Source organism: Hypanus sabinus, chromosome 19, assembly GCF_030144855.1.
Source record: "Hypanus sabinus isolate sHypSab1 chromosome 19, sHypSab1.hap1, whole genome shotgun sequence".
Taxonomy (NCBI): domain Eukaryota; kingdom Metazoa; phylum Chordata; class Chondrichthyes; order Myliobatiformes; family Dasyatidae; genus Hypanus; species Hypanus sabinus.
This window is the reverse complement of record NC_082724.1, coordinates 21,514,198-21,533,357: the sequence shown is the minus strand read 5'-3', so window position 1 is coordinate 21,533,357 and position 19,160 is coordinate 21,514,198. Positions and strand designations below refer to the sequence as shown.

The window sequence follows — 19,160 nt, the reverse complement described above, 5'->3', positions numbered from 1 at the left end:
GCTCCATGTACCTATCCAAGAGTTTCTTAAAAAACCCTATTGTATCCGCCTCCACCACCATCGCCGGCTGCCCATTCCATGCACTCACCACTCTCTGAGTAAAAAACTTACCCGACACCTCCTGTGTACTTATTTCCAAGCACCTTAAAACTGTACCTTCCCATGTTAGCCATTTCAGCCCTGGGAAAAAGCCTCTGACTACCCACACAATCAATGCCTCTCATCATCTTATACACCTTTATCAGGTCACTTTTCACTCTTTGTCAGTCCAAGGAGAAAAGGCTAAGTTCATTCAACCTATTCTCATAAGGCATGCTCCCCAATCCAGGCAACATCCTTATAAATCTCCTTTGCACCCTTTCTATGGTTTCCACATCATTCCTTTAGTGAGGTGACCAGAACTGAACACAGTACTCCAAGTGGGGTCTGACAAGGGTCCTATATAGCTGTAACATTACCTCTCAGCTCTTGAACTCAATCCCATGAGTTCAATACACCATGGGAAGGCCAATACAGCATTTGCCATCTTAACCACATAGTCAACCTGCACAGCAGCTTTGAGTGTCCTATGGACTCAGATCCTCTGATCCTCCACACTGACAAGAGTCTTACCATTAATGCTATGTCCTGCAATCATACTTGACCTGCCAAAATGAACCACCTCACACTTATTTGGGTTGAACTCCATCTACCACTTCTCAGCCCAGTTTTGCATCCCATCAATATCCTGCTGAGATATCCTTTCAATATCTGTCAGAGCAGATCCCTGAGGCACACCACTGGTGACCGACCTCCATGCAGAATATGACCCATCTACAGCCACTCTTTGCCTTCAATGGGCAAGCCAGTTCTTGATCCACAAAGCAATGTCCCCTTAGATTCATGCCTCCTTACTTTCTCAATAAGCCTTGCATGCAGTAGCTTATCAAATGCCTTGCTGAAATCCATATACACTACATCTACTGTCTACCTTCATCAACATGTCTAGTCACATCTTCAGAAAATTCAATCAGGCTCGTAGGGCACGACCTGCCTTTGACAAGGCCATGTTGACTATTCCTAATCATATTATGCTTCTCCAAATTTTCATAAATCCTGCCTCTCAGGATCTTTTCCATCAAATTACCAATTACTGAAGTAAGATTCACTGGTCTATAATTTTCTGGGCTATCACTACCCCTTTTCTTGAATAAGGGAACAATATCTGCAACCTCCAATCCTCCGGAACCTCTCCCATCCCCACTGATGATGCAAAGAACATTGCCAGAGGCTCAGCAGTCTCCTCCCTCACCTCCCACAGTAGCCTGGGGTATATATCATCTGGTCCCGATGACTTATCCAACTTTATGATTTACATAAGCTCTAGCACATCCCCTTTCTGAAAGTCTATATGGTCAAGTTTTTCAGTCCACTGTAAGGGGTCCCTACAATTACCAAGGTCCTTTTCCATACTGAATACTGAAGCAAAGTATTCATTAAGTACTGCCACTACCTCCTTCGGTTCCATACACACTTTTCCACTGTCACACTTGATTGGTCCTATTTTCCCACATCCTCCTCTTGCTCTTCATATACATGTAGAATGCCTTGGGGTTTTCCTTAATCCTGCTCACCAAGGCCTTCTCATGGCCCCTTCTGTCACTTCTAATTTTATTCTTAAACTCCTTCATGCTAACCTTATAATTTTCTAGATCTCTATCATTACCTAGTTTTTGAACCTTTTGTAACCTTTTCTTCTTGACTAGATTTTCAACAGGCCCCATATTTCAGAAAGGATGTGTCGTCATTGAAGAGAGCCCAGAAGAGGTTCACGAAGATCATTCTGGGAATGAAGGGGTAAACATATGAGCAGTGTCTGGCAGCTTTGGGCCTGTGCTCACTGAAATTTAGAAGAATGCAGGGGTTCTCACTGAGACCTACCGAATGTTGAAAGGACTGGATAGGGTGAATGTGGAGAGGATGTTTCCTGTGGTGGGGGTATCCTGAACCAGAGGGCACAGCCTCAAAATTGAGGGGCGACCCTTTAGAACAGAGGTAAGGAGGATTTTTTTAAACCAGAAAGTAGTTAATCTGTGGAATGCTGTGTCACAGACTCCGGTGGAAGCTAAGTCCGTGGGATATTTAAGGCAGAAATTAATAGTTTCCTGATCGCTCAGGGCATCAAAGGATGTTGTGAGAAGGCAGGTGTATGGGGTTGAGTGAGATTCAGAATCAGCATGATGGAATGGCAGAGACTAGATGGGCTGAATGGCCTAATTCCACTCCTATGTCTTATGGTCTTATAATAAACTGAATAGCTCTGGAAATTCCTGCCTTCACATTACCTTATTATTTTGTGGAGTGAATTATAAGTCAGAACACCCACCTTTAAACAATATGATCTTAGCATTGTTTATTACTAGTTTCACGAGTATTATACGCTCAATCTCCATCAATTTCAACAGTATGTAGATTTCCATAACACTCCATTTATTATGTTATGTTGCATAATTAACACAAAATAAATATTCCATTCTTAGAATTGTTCTCCCATGCTGAATTTGTAAGATTTTCAATTTTAATTAAAGTCTTTAGATTTTAATTAAAATAATTAGATTTTAATTAAATACTCCCATTAATTGGAAAATTGGGACTTACCTTTTTCATAAATTTAAGCAGAGTAGCTTTTACAACATATTTGTCACCTTTAATATCTCAGCCTAGTTTATAAATGTCCTCGCTCTGGAATAGCAGGTCAGTTTACTGAACAACTTGAAAAAGTCAGTCCATGCATACGCAGTGTTAAATATTTGATGGAATCTGCAATTGATTTACTAACCAGGGGCATTTTTTGACCTGACAGGAGTTAGTGACAAAATAGAAAAATAATAAAACAGACACAAAAGCTAACTTTGTGTTTTAGAAGCATTTATTGCATCGCATTGATACAGACTGCACTGACTGATCAATTTACAATTGATTATTCAATTTAGAACCTTTATCAACAGAAAAGTAAATAACAAATTCATTTGGCGGGCTTCAAGGCAGTCAGTAGGAATGTGGCCTGGTGTTCTAAACAGTTTTATTGATTTCATCGTTACTGTTCTAGAAGATACTTATGACACTATCGCAATAAAATTAAAGCTCATTTTTATAACATAGGATTATTTATTATGCAGACAATTTTTATATTTGACTGTGGGATATATGAGAAAAATACAAGTTGACACTTATTTAGCATTATTATGCACTTCAAATTAAAGAGTTAATGAATTTATAAAATGTACTTGAGGTGATAATTAAAATATAACTGTCTTAAACTGGAGGATGTACATTTAAAGCAGTCATTAATATAAGCTTTTGGGACTCGGCTTTGGAACGAGAGAAATGTGGAACATATTACCACAGTGAGTAGCTGAAGCAAATCAGAATGATGCATTCAAAGGGAAGCAGGAGAAGCAAGAGAAGAGCTGGAGGAAGGACCATTAGCAGTTCTGCAGCCAGAATCAGATTTTGCCTGACTGAAAGCCATCCAAATATCCCAGTCCATTGCTCATTCCTCAAATCCCTGCAATGCATTTCTTTTCAAGTATAAATCCAATTCCCTTTTGAAAGTTACAGTTGAATAAAATAAAATTTGAATTAAGCCCCACAGGTTGCTTTCCAGATGTGTGGTAAATCGGATAATAACAAATAACTGAATTTCAAATGAGCCTTTAACATAGCAAAGTGTCCCAAGGCACCAAGTAGAGATATCAGTAGAAGTATTTTTGGCACCAAGCTACTGAAGGTAATACTAGGAAAAATGTCCAAAAGCTTTTCAAAAAGGCAAGCTTCATCGAAAATCTTAAAGATAGATAGAGATGTAGCTAGAATTCCAGAGCTGATGATCTATGCAGCTGAAATCACTGATACCAGAAAATTAAAAAGAAGCTTGTGTAAAATAGTCAGAATTGAAGGAATGCAATTACTCCCTCCACAGTAATGAGGATTTTAAAGTTGAGATATTGCATGACCAGAACCATTGTAGGCCAATTGCCACAGATGTGGAGGGAGAATGAGATTTGATCCTGGTAGGTGGCAGGGGAATTGCTTGAATACAGATTTAGGTTATGCAAAGTATAAGGATCTTAGAATAGTCAAGACAAGGATAACAAAAGCACAGAAGTATGATTCAGTGGTAGTGAGGTGAGGAAGAGATGGGTAATGTAAAAAATGTTAAAATGGACAATCTTAATTGACAAGCAAAAGTCTGCATTGCTGGTATTTCTGGAAATTACTTTTAGGCAGTTTTGGTGATCAATATGTGTTGGAAATTCAACTTAGGATCAAATACAACAGTGAGTTTGCAGAAAGTTCATTTCAGCTGCAGCATCTTGACAAGAATAGAGTAATGGCGATGCCACAGATTTTATGGCAATGGCAACAATGTCTAGTCTTCCAAAAATCTGGCTGCAAGAAATTTCTTTATTATCTATTGCTAGGCAAACAAGATGAGAAATCAAAGATAGTGGAGGGAGTGAAGTGGTGATGAGAGTTGAAGACCATCTGTGGAATCTAATGTGATAATCATGGAAGATATTGTCAGCAGTTGGTATCAAGATGAGAAACAGGAGCAGTACTTGGATAACACTAGCTGTAATGATAACACTAGCTGTACTTGGATAACACTAGCTGTAATGATACGTGAATGAGAAGAGAAGTCGTTAGAAATAGTGGTCACCTTGGGATTGAGCTATTTCGACCAGCTGGATGATGGAGGAGAGAGGCTCAAATGAAGATGATTAGATCTATTGAGACAAACAAAGAGTAAAATAAAATTTTCTGTTATCACATCAAATGCCATTTGAACCGATCTATTATTCAGCTAACACTGCTGAATCCAATTCTAGTGTGCCATAGTGAAAGTAAAGTCTTCCTTGTTTCTTTTCTTCCTGTGGTGGGGTGGTTTAACACACAAGTAAATCAGTGCTTGGATGACTCACCGAAAGGATGGTCACTCAAAACTTGAATTAAGTTGTAGGGTGATTGAAGAGAATGCATATACCTTAGCGATGAGGTCCAAAAAGGAGACATAACTTTAAGACCATTGAGGAGTGAGGTAAGGGTACCATACCCATAATCTGTCACCTTTTTGCCAAAATGTGGCAGACTACGGTGTGGTAATGCAACAGATACTCAAGATCCAGCAGAGTTAAATAAATGATAGACATGTTCAAGTGGTATTCTGCTTGTCAAACATTGTCACCAAGGAATAAGTATTCTCTTATCCACCGTATAATTAATTTCAGTTGCCCTTTAACCTTCTATCTTCCAAAAAATATGTCTAGTTAATGGTGTTTTGAAGCCTGAGTCACTGGAGAGCAAGATTTTCTCTTTAATGTGGGTAAGTATAATTAGCTCCATGCATCATCCCAAAAATGAGGGCTAGTCAAGGCTTTGCCAGGTGCAGTAAAACTGCTTGTTCTTTTTTATTTTTTTTATTCCATCCCTCTAGTTCTAAAGGTTAATAATCCATTAGCTGTTTTGTTACACATATCTAAACCTTTTCTTAGTCTCAACTGTGCACCTTTGAATATTGCTTGGAATTATCCTCCTGTGTAATCCAAACTGCATTAACTAACCCTTATCTGTTTTGAAATCCATTTGCCCCACATTTAACCTCTCAGTGCCTTTGTAATTTGTTCAAAATCACTTACTTTGTTACTGCGGTGAAGTCATAAGGAAGTCTTGTTCTCTGCCATGTTATCTAAGTTATTAATAAAGATAATGAAAAATTTTGATCCAGCATAGATGCCCCAAATTGAGTAAATATTTGTTACTGCTATTCATTTGTTAGGCAGTATGAAACAATCTCTCAATTGAGGCAATAATTTGCTTTCAAATGCATGAGTTGCCAATACTTTAATGAAACAAATGAAACTGTAGATGCTGGAATCTGAAACAGGAACATAAATGCTAGAAGAACTGATCCAGTCAAACAGTACTTATGCAAAGAGAAATTAGTTAATGCTTCAGGTTGAACCCCTTCTCGATGGACAAGAAATTCATCTGCACCATTTTTCCGGTGGTAAATTGCAGTTTCCATTCTTCCCAATGCTATTTCAAAAAGCTCTAACAAAAGCACTACAAACTTACAGGAAGTTGGTTTTTTAAATGCCCTACATGGTTGGCTGGTCAACAATAGTTGCCAGGCTCAGTAAGTTTGCAGATGACATCAAAATTGGTGTTCTAGTGGACACTGAAGAAAGTTATCTAAGATTACAATAGAAGATTGAAAAATCTGGGAATGTGGGCTAAGGAATTTCAGATAGAATTTAATTCAGAGGTATTTAATGTGATGTGTGGTATTTTGGGAAGTTAAACCAGGGTGGGATTTGTACATTAAGTATCAGGGTCCTAGAGAGTGTTTAGAACAGAGTGACTTTGAGGTAAAATATATAGTTCCCTGAAGGATAGATAGAATGATGAAGAAGACATTTTGCATGTTTGCATTCATCAGTCAGGGCACTGAATACAAGAGGTGGGATGTGAGGTTACAGCTCTTCAATACATTGGTTTGGTGTCACTGAGAACAGCATATGTAGTTCTAGTCACCTAGCAATAGGCTCCATTTCTGATGAAGGGTCTCCGCCCGAAATGTTGGCTACTCTATTCTCACAGATGCTGCCTGACCTGCTGAGTTCTTCCAGCTTTGTGTACGTATTCTAGCAATAGGAAGGATGTCATTAAGATGGAAAAGGTACAGTAAAGTTTCATGAAGATATTGATGGAGCTAGGAGGCTTGAATTATAATGTTAGGCTGGGGCTGTTTCCCCAGAGGTTTCAAAAATCATGAGGGGCATAAATAATGTGGGTGTTTCAACCTTTTTCCCAGAGTAGCTGGGTCTAAATCTAGAGGGAACAGGTTTAAAATGAAAGGGGAAAGACTTAATTGGCACAGAAAGTGGTGGGTATATGAAATAAACTACTAGAGGAAGTGGTTGAAGTGGGTCCAATTACATTGTTTTAAAACACATTTAGATAGGTACATGGATAGGAGAAGTTTAGAACTGTGGTTCCCAAAGTGAGCAATATTTCACCCCTGGGGCAGTGAGAGTTTCTAAGGGGGCACTAAAGATAAAGAGGGTGGGGGTTGGGTGCTCGGTAACAAAAAGACAGCTGAGGGATTACAGACTTAATTTAAGAAGTGAAATACTTATTATAAACATTTGACTCAGAATGCTTCATATTGCCTTTTAAATGGAGAGAAAATACAAAAATCTGGAGTGTAAAGGGACTTGGGAGTCCTTGTGCAGGATTCCCGAAAGGTCAATTTGCACATTGAGTTTGTGGTGAGGAAGGCAAATGCAATGTTGGCAAATGAATATCATTTCAAGAGGACTAGAATATAAAAGCAAGGATGTAATGTTGAGCAGCACACACAAAATGCTGGAGGAACTCAGCGGGCCAGGAAGCATCGATGGAAAAAAGGGCAGTCGATGTTGACTGTACTTTTTTCCATAATGCTGAGTTCCTCCAGCATTTTGTGTGTGTGTGTTGCTTGGATTTCCAACATCTGCAGATTTTCTTTTGTCTGTGATGTAATAGCAAAGCTCAATAAAGCACTGGTGAGGCCCCTCTTGGAGTATTGTGAGCAGGTTTGGGTCCCTTATCTTAGAAAGGATGTGCTGAAACTGGAGAGGATTCAAAGGAGGCTCATGAAAATAATACCAGGATTGAAAGGCTTGCCATATGAGGAGTGTTTGATGGCTCTGGGCCTGTATTCACTAGAATTCAAAAGAATGAAACTTATTGAAGAGTGAAAGGCTTTGATAGAGTGGATGTGGAGAGGATGTTTCCTATGGTGGTAGAGTCTACAGTAAGACCAGAGGACACTGCCTCAGAATAGAGGGATGTCCTTTTAGAACAGTGATGAGGAATTTCTTTACACAGAAAGTGGTGAATCTGTGGAATACTTTTCCACAGGCAACTGTGGAGGCCAGGTCTTTATGTATATTGAAGGCAAAGGTTGATTGAGTCTTGATTGATCAGGACATGAAGGAGTACAGGGAGAAGGCAGGAGATTGGGGCTGAGAGGAAAATTGGATCAGCCATGATGAAATGGTGGAGCAAATGTGGTGGGCCAAATGGCCTAATTCTGCTCCTAAACACGAGAAGTGTCTCGGCCCAAAACGTCGACTCTACTTCTTCCTATAGATGCTGCCTGGCCTGCTGCATTCCACCAGCATTTTGTGTGAGTTACTTGTATTATAGTATCATAGCGTATTATAGTTATTGAAAAGCAATGTGACATTTCTGTAATTATCATAACAAATCTGGACTGAAAAAATTGTGTTACTCCCATGCTCAGCCCACGCATTATTGCCATTCATGATTGTAGAACAGTGTTAGCTAGTACCATTTGCTATGATGTAATTCAATGATGAATTAGGGTATAGCGCTCAATGTGGCAGAGTTCAGAATCTGCCCTTTCAAATAGTCTTGACCACATTTCTCTGGTCAACTGAGGTATTGCTGCCCCACTTTATGTGCCTTCAGGCAGTGACTCAGGTTTTCCCTGAGCTATGATGACATCATATTCTGCATGGAGGTCAGTGACCAGTGGTGTGCCTCAGGGATCTGCTCTGCAACCCCTTTTCTTTGTGATTTTTATAAATGACCTGGATGAGGAAGTGGAGGGATGGGTTAGTAAATTTGCTGATGACACAAAGGTTGGGGATGTTGTGGATAGTGTGGAGAGCTGTCAAGAGGTTACAGCTGGACATCAGTACGATGCAAAACTGGTGTGAGAAGTTGCAGTTGGGGTTCAACCCAGATAAGTGTGAGGTGGTTCATTTTGGTAGGTCAAATATGATGGCAGAATATAGTATTAATGGTAAGACTCTTGGCAATGTGGAGGATCAGAGGGATCTTGGGGTCCGAATTCAGCACTCAAAGCTGTTGCACAGGTTGACTCTGTGGTTATGAAGGCATACGGTGTATTGGCCTTCGTCAACTGTGGGATTGAGTTTAGGAGCCGAGAGGTAATGTTACAGCTATATAGGACCCTGGCAAGACCCCACTTGGAGTACTGTGCTCAGTTCTGGTCACCTCCCTTCAAGAAGGATGTGGAAACTATAGAAAGGGTGCAGAGGAGATTTTCAAGGATGTTGCCTGGATTGAGGAGCATGTCTTATGAGAATAGGTTGAGTGAACTTGGCCTTTTTTCCTTGGAGCGACAGAGGACGAGAGGTGACCTGATAGAGGTGTACAAGATGAGAGGCATTGATCGTGTGGATAGTCAGAGGCTTTTTCCTGGGGCTGAAACGGCTACATGAGAGGGCACAATTTTAAGGTGCTTGGAAGTTGGTGCAGAGGAGATGTTAGGGGTAAGTTTTTTTAAGCAGAGTTGTGAGTGCGTGGAATGGGCTGCCAGTGACGTTGGTGGAGGCGAATACGATAGGGTCTTTTAAAAGATTCCTGAATAGGTATATGGAGCTCAGGAAAATAGAGAGCTATGGGTAACCCGAGGTATTTTCTAAGGTAAGTACCTGTTCGGCACAGCACTGTGGGCCGAAGGGCCTGTATTGTGCTGTAGGTTTTCTATGTTTCTATGTTAAAACTGTTGGCAGTACTACAAATGCGGCCTGATCAGTGACTTATAAAACCTCAGTATTATCTCTTTGCTTTTATATTCTATTCCCTTTGAAATTAATGTCAACATTGCGTTTGCATTCTTTACCACAGACTCAATAGCCATAATAACTATTACCTACTATAATTGCAACTCTCTTCAGGGTCCCTTTCACAAAATGCTGGAGGAACTCAGCAGGTAGGGCAGCATTTATGGAGGAAAATGAGTAATTGCACCATCATGGCCTGCCCATCACCTCCCTCTCATTCCCCAGCTCCTTCCCTTTCTTCCAGGGTTTACTGTCCTGCCCTATCAAATTCCTTCATCTTCAGCACTTTGCCACGTCCACCTATCTCCTCCTATCTTCTTACATCATTCCCTTTCATTGCCTCCCACCTACCTTTCCCCTCTCACCTATTTCCAACCAGCTTGTGCTCCTCTTCAACCCCTACCTTTTTATTCTGGCTTCTACACCCTTCCTATCCAATCCTGAAGAAGGATCTTGGCCTGAAATATTAATTTTTTCTTTCCCTGATCTGCTGAGTTCATCCATCATTTCGTTTGTGCTGCTCAAGATGTCCTGCTTTCACAAAATCTCTTGTGACTAGCAGGGGCCCTACCATTTACCATGTCAGTCCTGTGTGGTGTAACTTAGTGAGATAAAGCGAGCTATGTAATGGCAGATGGAGCTTAAATTGGTCAAGTATGAAGAGTTCAATTTTAGTAAGTTGTAAGCAATGAGGCTAAAATTTACACTAACATTGATGTGTCCAATAGGACAACTAGTGATTAATTTGTTAGTTGAACTATTCCTTCCACTGCTTATGCAGGACTTTTTGTGTGCTCCTGATAGAGAGTCTTGACCAGAGACTCACAGGAGTCAATGGAGTTGTATTTCTGCAAGGAAGCTTCATGCATATTTGTAATCGAATCCCATGACTCATAACAGAGTGAAAATTAAAACATTGCAAATACTGGAAATGGGTGATATAACAGAAAACACTGGAAACACTCAGCAGGTTCTGGAAGTACCTGTGGAGGAACAGAATAAATGTTTCAGCTTGAAATACTGTTTTTTTTTAAATCTCAGAATACTGCCAGTTTCAAAAGTTTTTTGGGGGCATGCCCAGTGCAGCAGGCTGAGCACAACTAAGGACTCTGTACTTGAGATGCAGGCCCGGGAGAGGACATTGGTTCTCCTCCTTCCAGTGAATCTGAAGGGTTTTGAAGAGACAAGATGATGACATTTTTCCAGGCAGTCCAGGTCTCAAAAAGATAAAGAACAGGGTCAATGCTGCCCAGTAGACTAATGAGTTGATATTTTAATTTCAATTCCCATTCCTGTTCCAACATGTACCAAAAAGAACTCCAACAGGTGTAAAACACACAAAATGCTGGAGGAACTCAGCACATCATTCAGCACCTATGGGGAAAAATAAAGAGGACACGTTCCAGGTTGAGACTGGACATCAGGACTTACAGCAGAAGTGTGTTTTGGCCACATGACATAATTGTATTCCCTCATTTTAAGACTCTAGTCGCCATAGTAAATTTTGGAAAACAATATCAGTCTGGTCTGGAGATCAACGAACACTTGTTTTACACTATTTCTCAGGTCAAAGTTCATCTCTCACTATACAAGTATAGGAACCTTTGTGCTTGATATTCAGAGCAAAAATTGACAACCAGTTACACTTGAAAACTAAAACATTAGAATCAAACTATATACTCATAACATGCAATCAAATCTACTGAGAAAATGAAACAAATGAAAAAATAACTGGAACTGTTTTTATTGAATGAGGCTGCACCAGATGGCTTTCATTTCTGTCATTAGAATAATTATCCCATCATAATGCAATCTTCTGATAGCAATCCAGAAAAGTTACTGAATTTATCCACCTGCTATTGATACAAGGCAGGAGGACAGAGTGTGCAATGGACAGGCAGAACTTTCACATTTAGCTAAGCCTGGGATCTGGCGTTACAGCACAAGCACCACACTAGATGAATGATTGCAAGCTTAGGTGGATAATAATAGGTTTCAATAGGTACATTTAATGTCAGGGAAGTGTGTACAATATACGTCCTGTTAACTTTGATAACTTTCATTCTCCTCTACCAGGCATTCAGAGACGCAAGTACAGATTCTATCCTACTATCAGATAGGATAGAGTCTCTCACACACTGAATGATAAACTCTTGGTCTCCCAAACAACCTTGCCGTGACCCTTACATTTTATTTGTCCTCCTGCACTGCACATTTTCATTCACTCCAACACCATATTCATAATTATTTTCACCTTTATGTAATGATATGTGGCTTGATAAATAAATGATTTTCACCTTGGACATGCAACAATGATATACAAAAATCAATCTGTAGCTTTAGTGTCCTATTAAAACTTGCCCTCTGCTGGTGTCCACTAGGTGCTGCTGTGGCTTTGGAAACAGAAAATACGTTGAGTGAGAGAAGAACTACATCTCCCAGATTACCTCCTGGCCAGGCCCAACACTTCGGTCCACCTTGCATTCATTTTTCTAATTCCATGTCAACTGCGCCCCAGAGAGGGAGTCTAGCTTCACAAAATTAATTGCTCGTGGACACATTGGGCACATACAGTTGCCCAGAAATCCTCTAATCCTCTAGAGCAGGGGTTCCCTTGCTTAATGGCATTGGTCCATGGGAATTCCATGAATGGGAATTCCTCCTCTAGAACTAATCCTGACAAGTCCCAGATGCACCAAGTGCAAGTCTGCAGAGAAGTTTGACAGTATGAGTTTCTAAAGATCTATTCCTGTGCACTTTTCCAAGTTTATGTTTTAAACATTTATTTCAAATTGATTGATTGTTTTAAGAGGAACTGGCTTTTAAATGCAACTAAAAATTTTGTTGGCATGAATCTGATATGGACTTGAAGGTATTTTTAGCAAAAATGTGTCATTCTTTAAGGCATCAAATGTAGAAGTTGCTGCTCTTGTGAGATTAATTGTGGATTAAAGCCAATCTGGTTTTGGTGTGTGGAAACACAAGAACGTCCATATTGTCTGCACTGTGACAGACCCTGATAACTGTTGGCCTGACTTAGTCTGCTCTGGCTTCTTCCTCAGCCTAATTTCACAACAATGGCAGTCATAGGTACAGCCACAAGGAAATCAATGCTGAAGGTCTCAAAGAAGTTACAAAGAAAGCTGTTCTCAGACTGTAGCTTACAGGTAATGTGATGCTCTCCAAACAACTGGAATCACAGAGTGTCCAAATTACCTGGACTATCCCGCAGTTCACCACAATTAGTACAGGTGGCTCCCGTTTTTCGAATGTTCACTTTACAACAGCTCACTGTTACGAAAGACCTACATCAGTATCTATTTTTACTAACCAAAGAGAATTTTCACTTTTACGAAAAAAAACGTCCGCTTTGTACGTGTGTTTACTCCGAGAAAGACTACCATGACCGTGAAGCCTTGTGCGGGCAGTTGTGCACACATGCGTGTACGGGCTGATTTTTTCCCTACAAATCGATTTCAGCTTGCTGTCTTCCCGATTCTGATAAGTGAAACTACACTGTACATACAATATTTCTACTTCATATAGGCTCTGTATTTATATCATTCCTGCTTTTACTATATGTTCATGCTACTTTTAGGTTTTATGTGTTATTTGGTTTGATTTGGTGGGTTATTTTTTGGGTCTGGGAACGCTCAAAAATTTTTCCCATATAAATTAATGGTAATTGCTTCTTTGCTTTGGCTTACAAACAGTTTCATAGGAATGCTCTACCTTCGGATAGCGGGGGAAAACCTGTATCCCTGAAGAGATTCAAGGCCTTCCTAACAGAGAATTACAAGCGACAATGACTGTGAGATCCAGGAGGCAATTAACCATGAATATAAGACATTCTTGAATTCAAAGTTTTATCATGGCTGTATGAAGATAGGTACAACTCTGCAGGCATCCGAAGCTCAGTTCCAATTGAAAATATCTGAACTAAATAAGACAATAGTTGGTAAGGGTGCGGCAAGTCCAGAAGTTCAGAAGCATGCAAGGATTCTGTGGGATGTCAAAACTATCTTTGGCCCAGACACACAATGGCATAGCAGAGTAACTAATCAGAAGTGAGAGTCATTTAGTTCCTCATGAACAGAGCCCATACAAAGAGCTCGTCGCTGATGACTCTGTCCTTCACATAAGAGTCTTTAATTCCATTCCACAGCAAATTAGCCAGTCCAGAGTCGCTACCACACCCTACCAACAAAATGGCAGTACAACATAATGCTATTGAGAAACAACAAGCATCGGGAACAGACTGTCCTAAAACTCGGTGGAGAGGAGCTTTGGTTACAAAATCATAAACCCGCTTATCACCTCTGGAAAGGGCAAGTGCTCACAAGTCAGTGATAAAGATACAAGTATGATTGTAACAGCTCAACAGGTTCTCCTTGTGGTCTGCCACAAGGGAAGTTTTTACAACAGTTCTCCTCAACCACCTCCTGCCAGTGGCTGAAAAGCTGCTTTCCAAACCAGTGTAGAGTCCTTCCATCTAGAGAGACAATGGACACGATTTTTCACTACATGACACTCCAAGAGAATTACAAGAGGCAGTGCCTACTACTGTACATGGCCTCTTTTTAATCTCTATAGACTTTAACTCCATTAAGAATAGTTGTAATTGGGGACATTATAGTCAGTGAAATGGACAAAACTCTGTCACAAGGATCAAGCATCCCGGAGGCTGTACTTGTTGTCTGCCTGGTGACTGGGTGTGGAACAGAAGAATTTGGAGTAGGAGGGGAAAGATCTATTTATCATTGTCCATATGGTGTAGGAAGAGCAAGGAAAGAGGTTCTTCTGAGGGAATTTGAGCAGCTAGGGACTAAATTTAAAAAACACACAAACTAAAAAGGTAATATTTGCTGGATTGTTATCTGGGCCACATGCAAATTGGCACAGGATTAATAAGGACAGAGAGCTAAATGCGTGGCTCAAAGTTTAGTGTGGGAGAAGGTTGTTTGAAATCGTGGGAAATTGGCACCAGTATTGGGGAGGAAAAGACCTGTTTGGATGGGACAGGCTCCACCAGAACCATGCTGGGACCAGGGTCCTAGCAAATTGTACATGAGCATGAGCCCAGTCTAACTTAGGGAAGACTTTAGCTAGCTGCTAGCTTGGCATACAGATCTTGAGAAGAAGTCAGAAGGTATCACTGCCAATCCAGATGATCTTACCTGCCTCAGAATAGGTAAGGTGGCACCGGATGTAATACAGTGTAGGGAAGTGTATGGTCATTTACTTTGGTAGAAGGAATAAAGGCATAGACTATTTTCTAAATGAGAACAAACTCAATAATCAGAGGTGCAGAGGAATTAAGTTAAAATAAGTAGTGTATAAAAAAGCAGAAATAAAAAGTAGTGAAGTTGTGTTCATGGGTTCAATGTCCATTTAGAAATTAGATGACAGAGGGGAAGAAACTCCCAAGGATCTCCCAACGATCTCGGTATTTCAGTATTGATTCCTTAGCTATTGAGTTGAGTATAGAGCACGAGGTACTATTACTTAACTTGATAACCTCCAAATCCAAACAATCAGATAATCTACTTTCACATAAATCATTAAATACATCCCAATTTGCCTTTTTGAAATTCAGTCTGGGGATATGAGAACCTTTCTTCTAATACACAAGCTATTACCATTGTACAGGTAATGGGTAGTTACATACTCTTGCTATATCCTCAGATGTCAGCATAAGGTATACAGCAAAAACAGTGTTGTTAGATAGATTTGTCCTTGTACTCCTACCATCATTCAAACACACCAAACACTTTTCTTCCAGAAAGTCTTCCACCACCATCCCAATCACATTTGTGTCACTATAATCCCACATAGTTCAATGAGCATTAAAATCCCCACACCATATAACATTATTTTTCCCATTTCCACCACACTTTCCAATATATCAGCTATTAACCTTTCACAAGGGTTAAACAAATTATCTGTATTTAACTATTCTTTCCCTAAATTTCAACTACAATTGGCTCAGAAACAACCTCAATCTCCAAACTGCTGTGATTTGCCATTTTGACAAAGGTAAAACTTCTCCTCCATTACCCATTTCCCAATCATGTCTTAGATCAACATAACATTCGATCTTAAAACATAGAAAAGATATTAACCAGGTCTCCTGTACACGTATAATATCAGGATTATTTGGTAAATGTTCAATTAATTTATAAAACTCCTGACCATTAGCTAACCGGCTTCTAACATTCCATTTTAAGATTGGAAAAACCATTAACAACCCTCCTTAGAAGTCTGAACATTATTTACTCCTCCAAAATGACCACAACCTTGTCCTGGTTTAGAAGCTTGCATGCCTCAATGACCCAGAGAGCTATGTTGACTGGAATCAAGGATTTATGCTTTGGCTCATGATAGGGCCACCCATGCCAAACAGGTCAAAGGGTAGCGGTCAGACTAAGAGTGGTCCACCAATCCTCCAGGTTCAGAGGTTCAGATCAGGACTAACAACCCTGACTGGTCAAACAAAACTGTTACAGAAACAGCAATAAAGAATCCTTCTACATCTCAGTGCATCAGTATTCCTGAGTCTCCACCCAGCAATTGCATGACTGACAGTAATCCCAGAGGAAGCTATTGATATGATGAAGGAAGCTGTGAACATTGGCAGAGATGGAAGACCTTCATTGCTGCCCTAAATGCCAGCAGCATAACAGACAAAAGAAGAAAATTATTTACTCCTCCTTGTAAGGCGTCATTAATAACCTCAAGGGTTAAGTCTTTTATCTCTAAATGTTTTCTTCTGCGGCTTTTAATAGTTTAATTTTTATGTCCTACTTTTAGTTTGTGCTGTACAAGTTACCACATCTGCCACAAAAGTGATAAACTTTTTATCAACAATTAGATAACCTTTTGTATACATGCATTTTACATACCACCTTTAAACTATCTATATTCTGGATGTTAATACATCCCATTTACACTGTCTCATGCTCATTTCCACCTGAACACACTGCATTTCCACAGCTTTCTTATATACAGGACACCCTGCACAAGCAGAGTTATGTTCTCCTCCACAGTTGCTACAATTTAGCCTAACACCTTCTCTACAATTGCCATAATCATATTCTCTATCACATCTACTACACCACTTTTTACCCTATTATGTGACCAAACTCCCATCATTGAAAACACCTCATAGACTTGAACCATATAGCTCATCTAACTTACATTAACCATATCTGGCAACTATTTTCCATCTGATTTAATCAACACCAATAAGCAATCTGTTCTAACTCCACCACAAAATCTTTTTAAACATTTAGCACCCACAATTTTTCTCTTCTGACTGAATTATTTTATCTTAGCTCATGGATATACCTAGAGGCACTCCAGAGTTTACTCCCCAAAGCCACTATTCTTCAACATAATTTTTTGGTATTACTTTCCTTCCTCACACAACTTCTAACCCCAAAACTTTCTCATATTGCTTACTACTTTTACAAAGAACTAAGTGTGCCCATCAAAAGGTTTTGCACTACAATATCACCTAATGCTTTTTTCAAATCCTTAGCTAGTCTAATTGGATTTAATTCAGAAAGAAGTCCATATTAAAAACCCAAAAAATCCTTGAACTCTTTCTTCCTTCCTTATTTTATTTAAAAATTTTGTCTACTGCCTTCATCACTGGATGATAAGACACTGCAATCCTCAATCAGCCACTTATTTTTCTGTTTCCCAGAAACCTGCTATTTACCTTTCTCCATACACCTCCTATCACCCAAAACCACCTCCTGTTCACTACCCCTGTCTTCATCATCACTTCCTGCCATCGCTACCCCCACTTCCCGCATGAAAGAAAACTCCCAACAGCGGGCTCAATCTTTTGCTCCAATCTCAATCCAATGTCATACTCAGACCCCAAGGCCGACCAAAGTCTCCCAGACCATCATATCAGAATTGCAAACTACTTCATGGCAAAAAAATACCTGGGAGATAGAGGAAATGATTCCAGATGTTCCCAGTCCTTCCTTGAATATATATCCAGTGAATTAATCCAACAGAAGGTGCATTAGCGCCACCTATTGAGTTAGATTGTGGAGCAAAGAGACAGGAAATACACCCAGTAAATCCACCCCCCTCCAAAAAAAATCTCAAATAATATCAAAAAGTCTAATGCTTCTCAGAAAGTCAAATATGCAATTATATACTTTACGATGGCAGTGATATCCTAACAAACTTTCAAAGTTAAACTGCATCTGTCCCAAATATCTCAATTTAGCAATCAGATGTTTCCTTTGAACCTCATAGGAACTGCATTCAAACAAGATATGCTGCACTGTTTTTGACAAGTGCACTCCCTACAAATGCCAGTATTACGCATGTTAATTCTGAGCAAGGAATTATTCAACCTAGCACTGTATGCCCAATACATAAATGTGTAAGTATAATTTCTTCCCTCATTTTACATCCATCTCTCACTTGAGCTCTAACATACTCTGAATTTTTTATAAATACCATCCTTTCTCTTCCTTAGCCCAACTTTGTTGCCATGGTGACTGAAGAGACTTGTTAATTATGGGTTTCACCTCCCCTTTATGCAAAGGTACCACTACATTTATATCCTTAATTTAAAGTGACTGCTTGGCAAGGATTTCTGCCAACTCCAGCATGGGCAGCAACACACATGAAACGTATACACAGGCCTAGACCCTCCAGCCTCAATAGATGTTGTCCAATCTCAAGAAGAATTTGAAATACCTGATGTCAGGGCCAAGAAATACATAATCTGGACATATTTCTTCTACCCATTCCAAGGCTAAAATGATAACACTTATCTCAGACCTTAATACTGATTCTTTGTCTAATAGTCGTTTCTTAATAGTCATTTGAAACTTTGGAACATAAACAGAAACACTTAAACAACCTGTCCTTGGATCTTCTGAACCATCTAGGTAGATATGCAAGAATCCATAATATCTGTCTTGCATACATTGCTGAACTACCTGTGCCACTGATAAGCAATTACTTCTCATCTTGATCTTTTCCTGAAAGACCAGATCAACCAGAGGTAAAGGGAAAAACCATGGAGGAGTGACAGAAAGGGGTACACTGGGACCATAACCCACATTAAACAACCCAAGATTTTGTGCCCATTCATTTCCTATCCATCCAAAACTCTAATGGTGCCGCTTTTGGATGACCAACTTTACATCCTTTTACGTTAACACAATGAAGAAGTATGAGCTAACATCCTGGGTTTTATCTCTGTGAAATAACATCACTGAAGAATAAACAACTTGTAAGAACCGATTAAACACTTGAACGAGCATTAAGAGGATCCAATGTGACAATGTTGTGGAAATGGTTATTGAATTTTTTTGCACACATAAACACTTAAACTAATATATAAATTACATGTTTCCCTTAATCTCTAACTTTAGAATATTCCATCAAAGAGAACAATTAGAACAATCTCCTTGCTCCTTTTTAAGGGGATGTTCAATTAACAATAGATATCACTATTCATACTGGCACAGATTTTGGTGA

At 39.6% G+C, this 19,160-nt stretch overlaps 1 protein-coding gene across 2 annotated transcripts in view; it reads right to left on the bottom strand.

Annotated features, from left to right (window-relative positions):
• Positions 1–19,160, bottom strand: part of cacna2d3a (calcium channel, voltage-dependent, alpha 2/delta subunit 3a) — an 893,404-nt gene that overhangs the window by 617,307 nt on the left and 256,937 nt on the right. Inside the window, exon 1 of one of the 2 annotated variants that reach the window (XM_059944149.1) lies at positions 2,638–2,661. The exons of the other annotated variant lie outside the window; for it this stretch is intronic. Within the exon in view, the coding sequence (XP_059800132.1) occupies positions 2,638–2,646 (9 nt within the window). The 5' untranslated portion in view covers positions 2,647–2,661. Of the gene's footprint in view, positions 1–2,637; positions 2,662–19,160 lie in introns of those variants that run through there. 2 annotated transcript variants of the gene reach the window in all.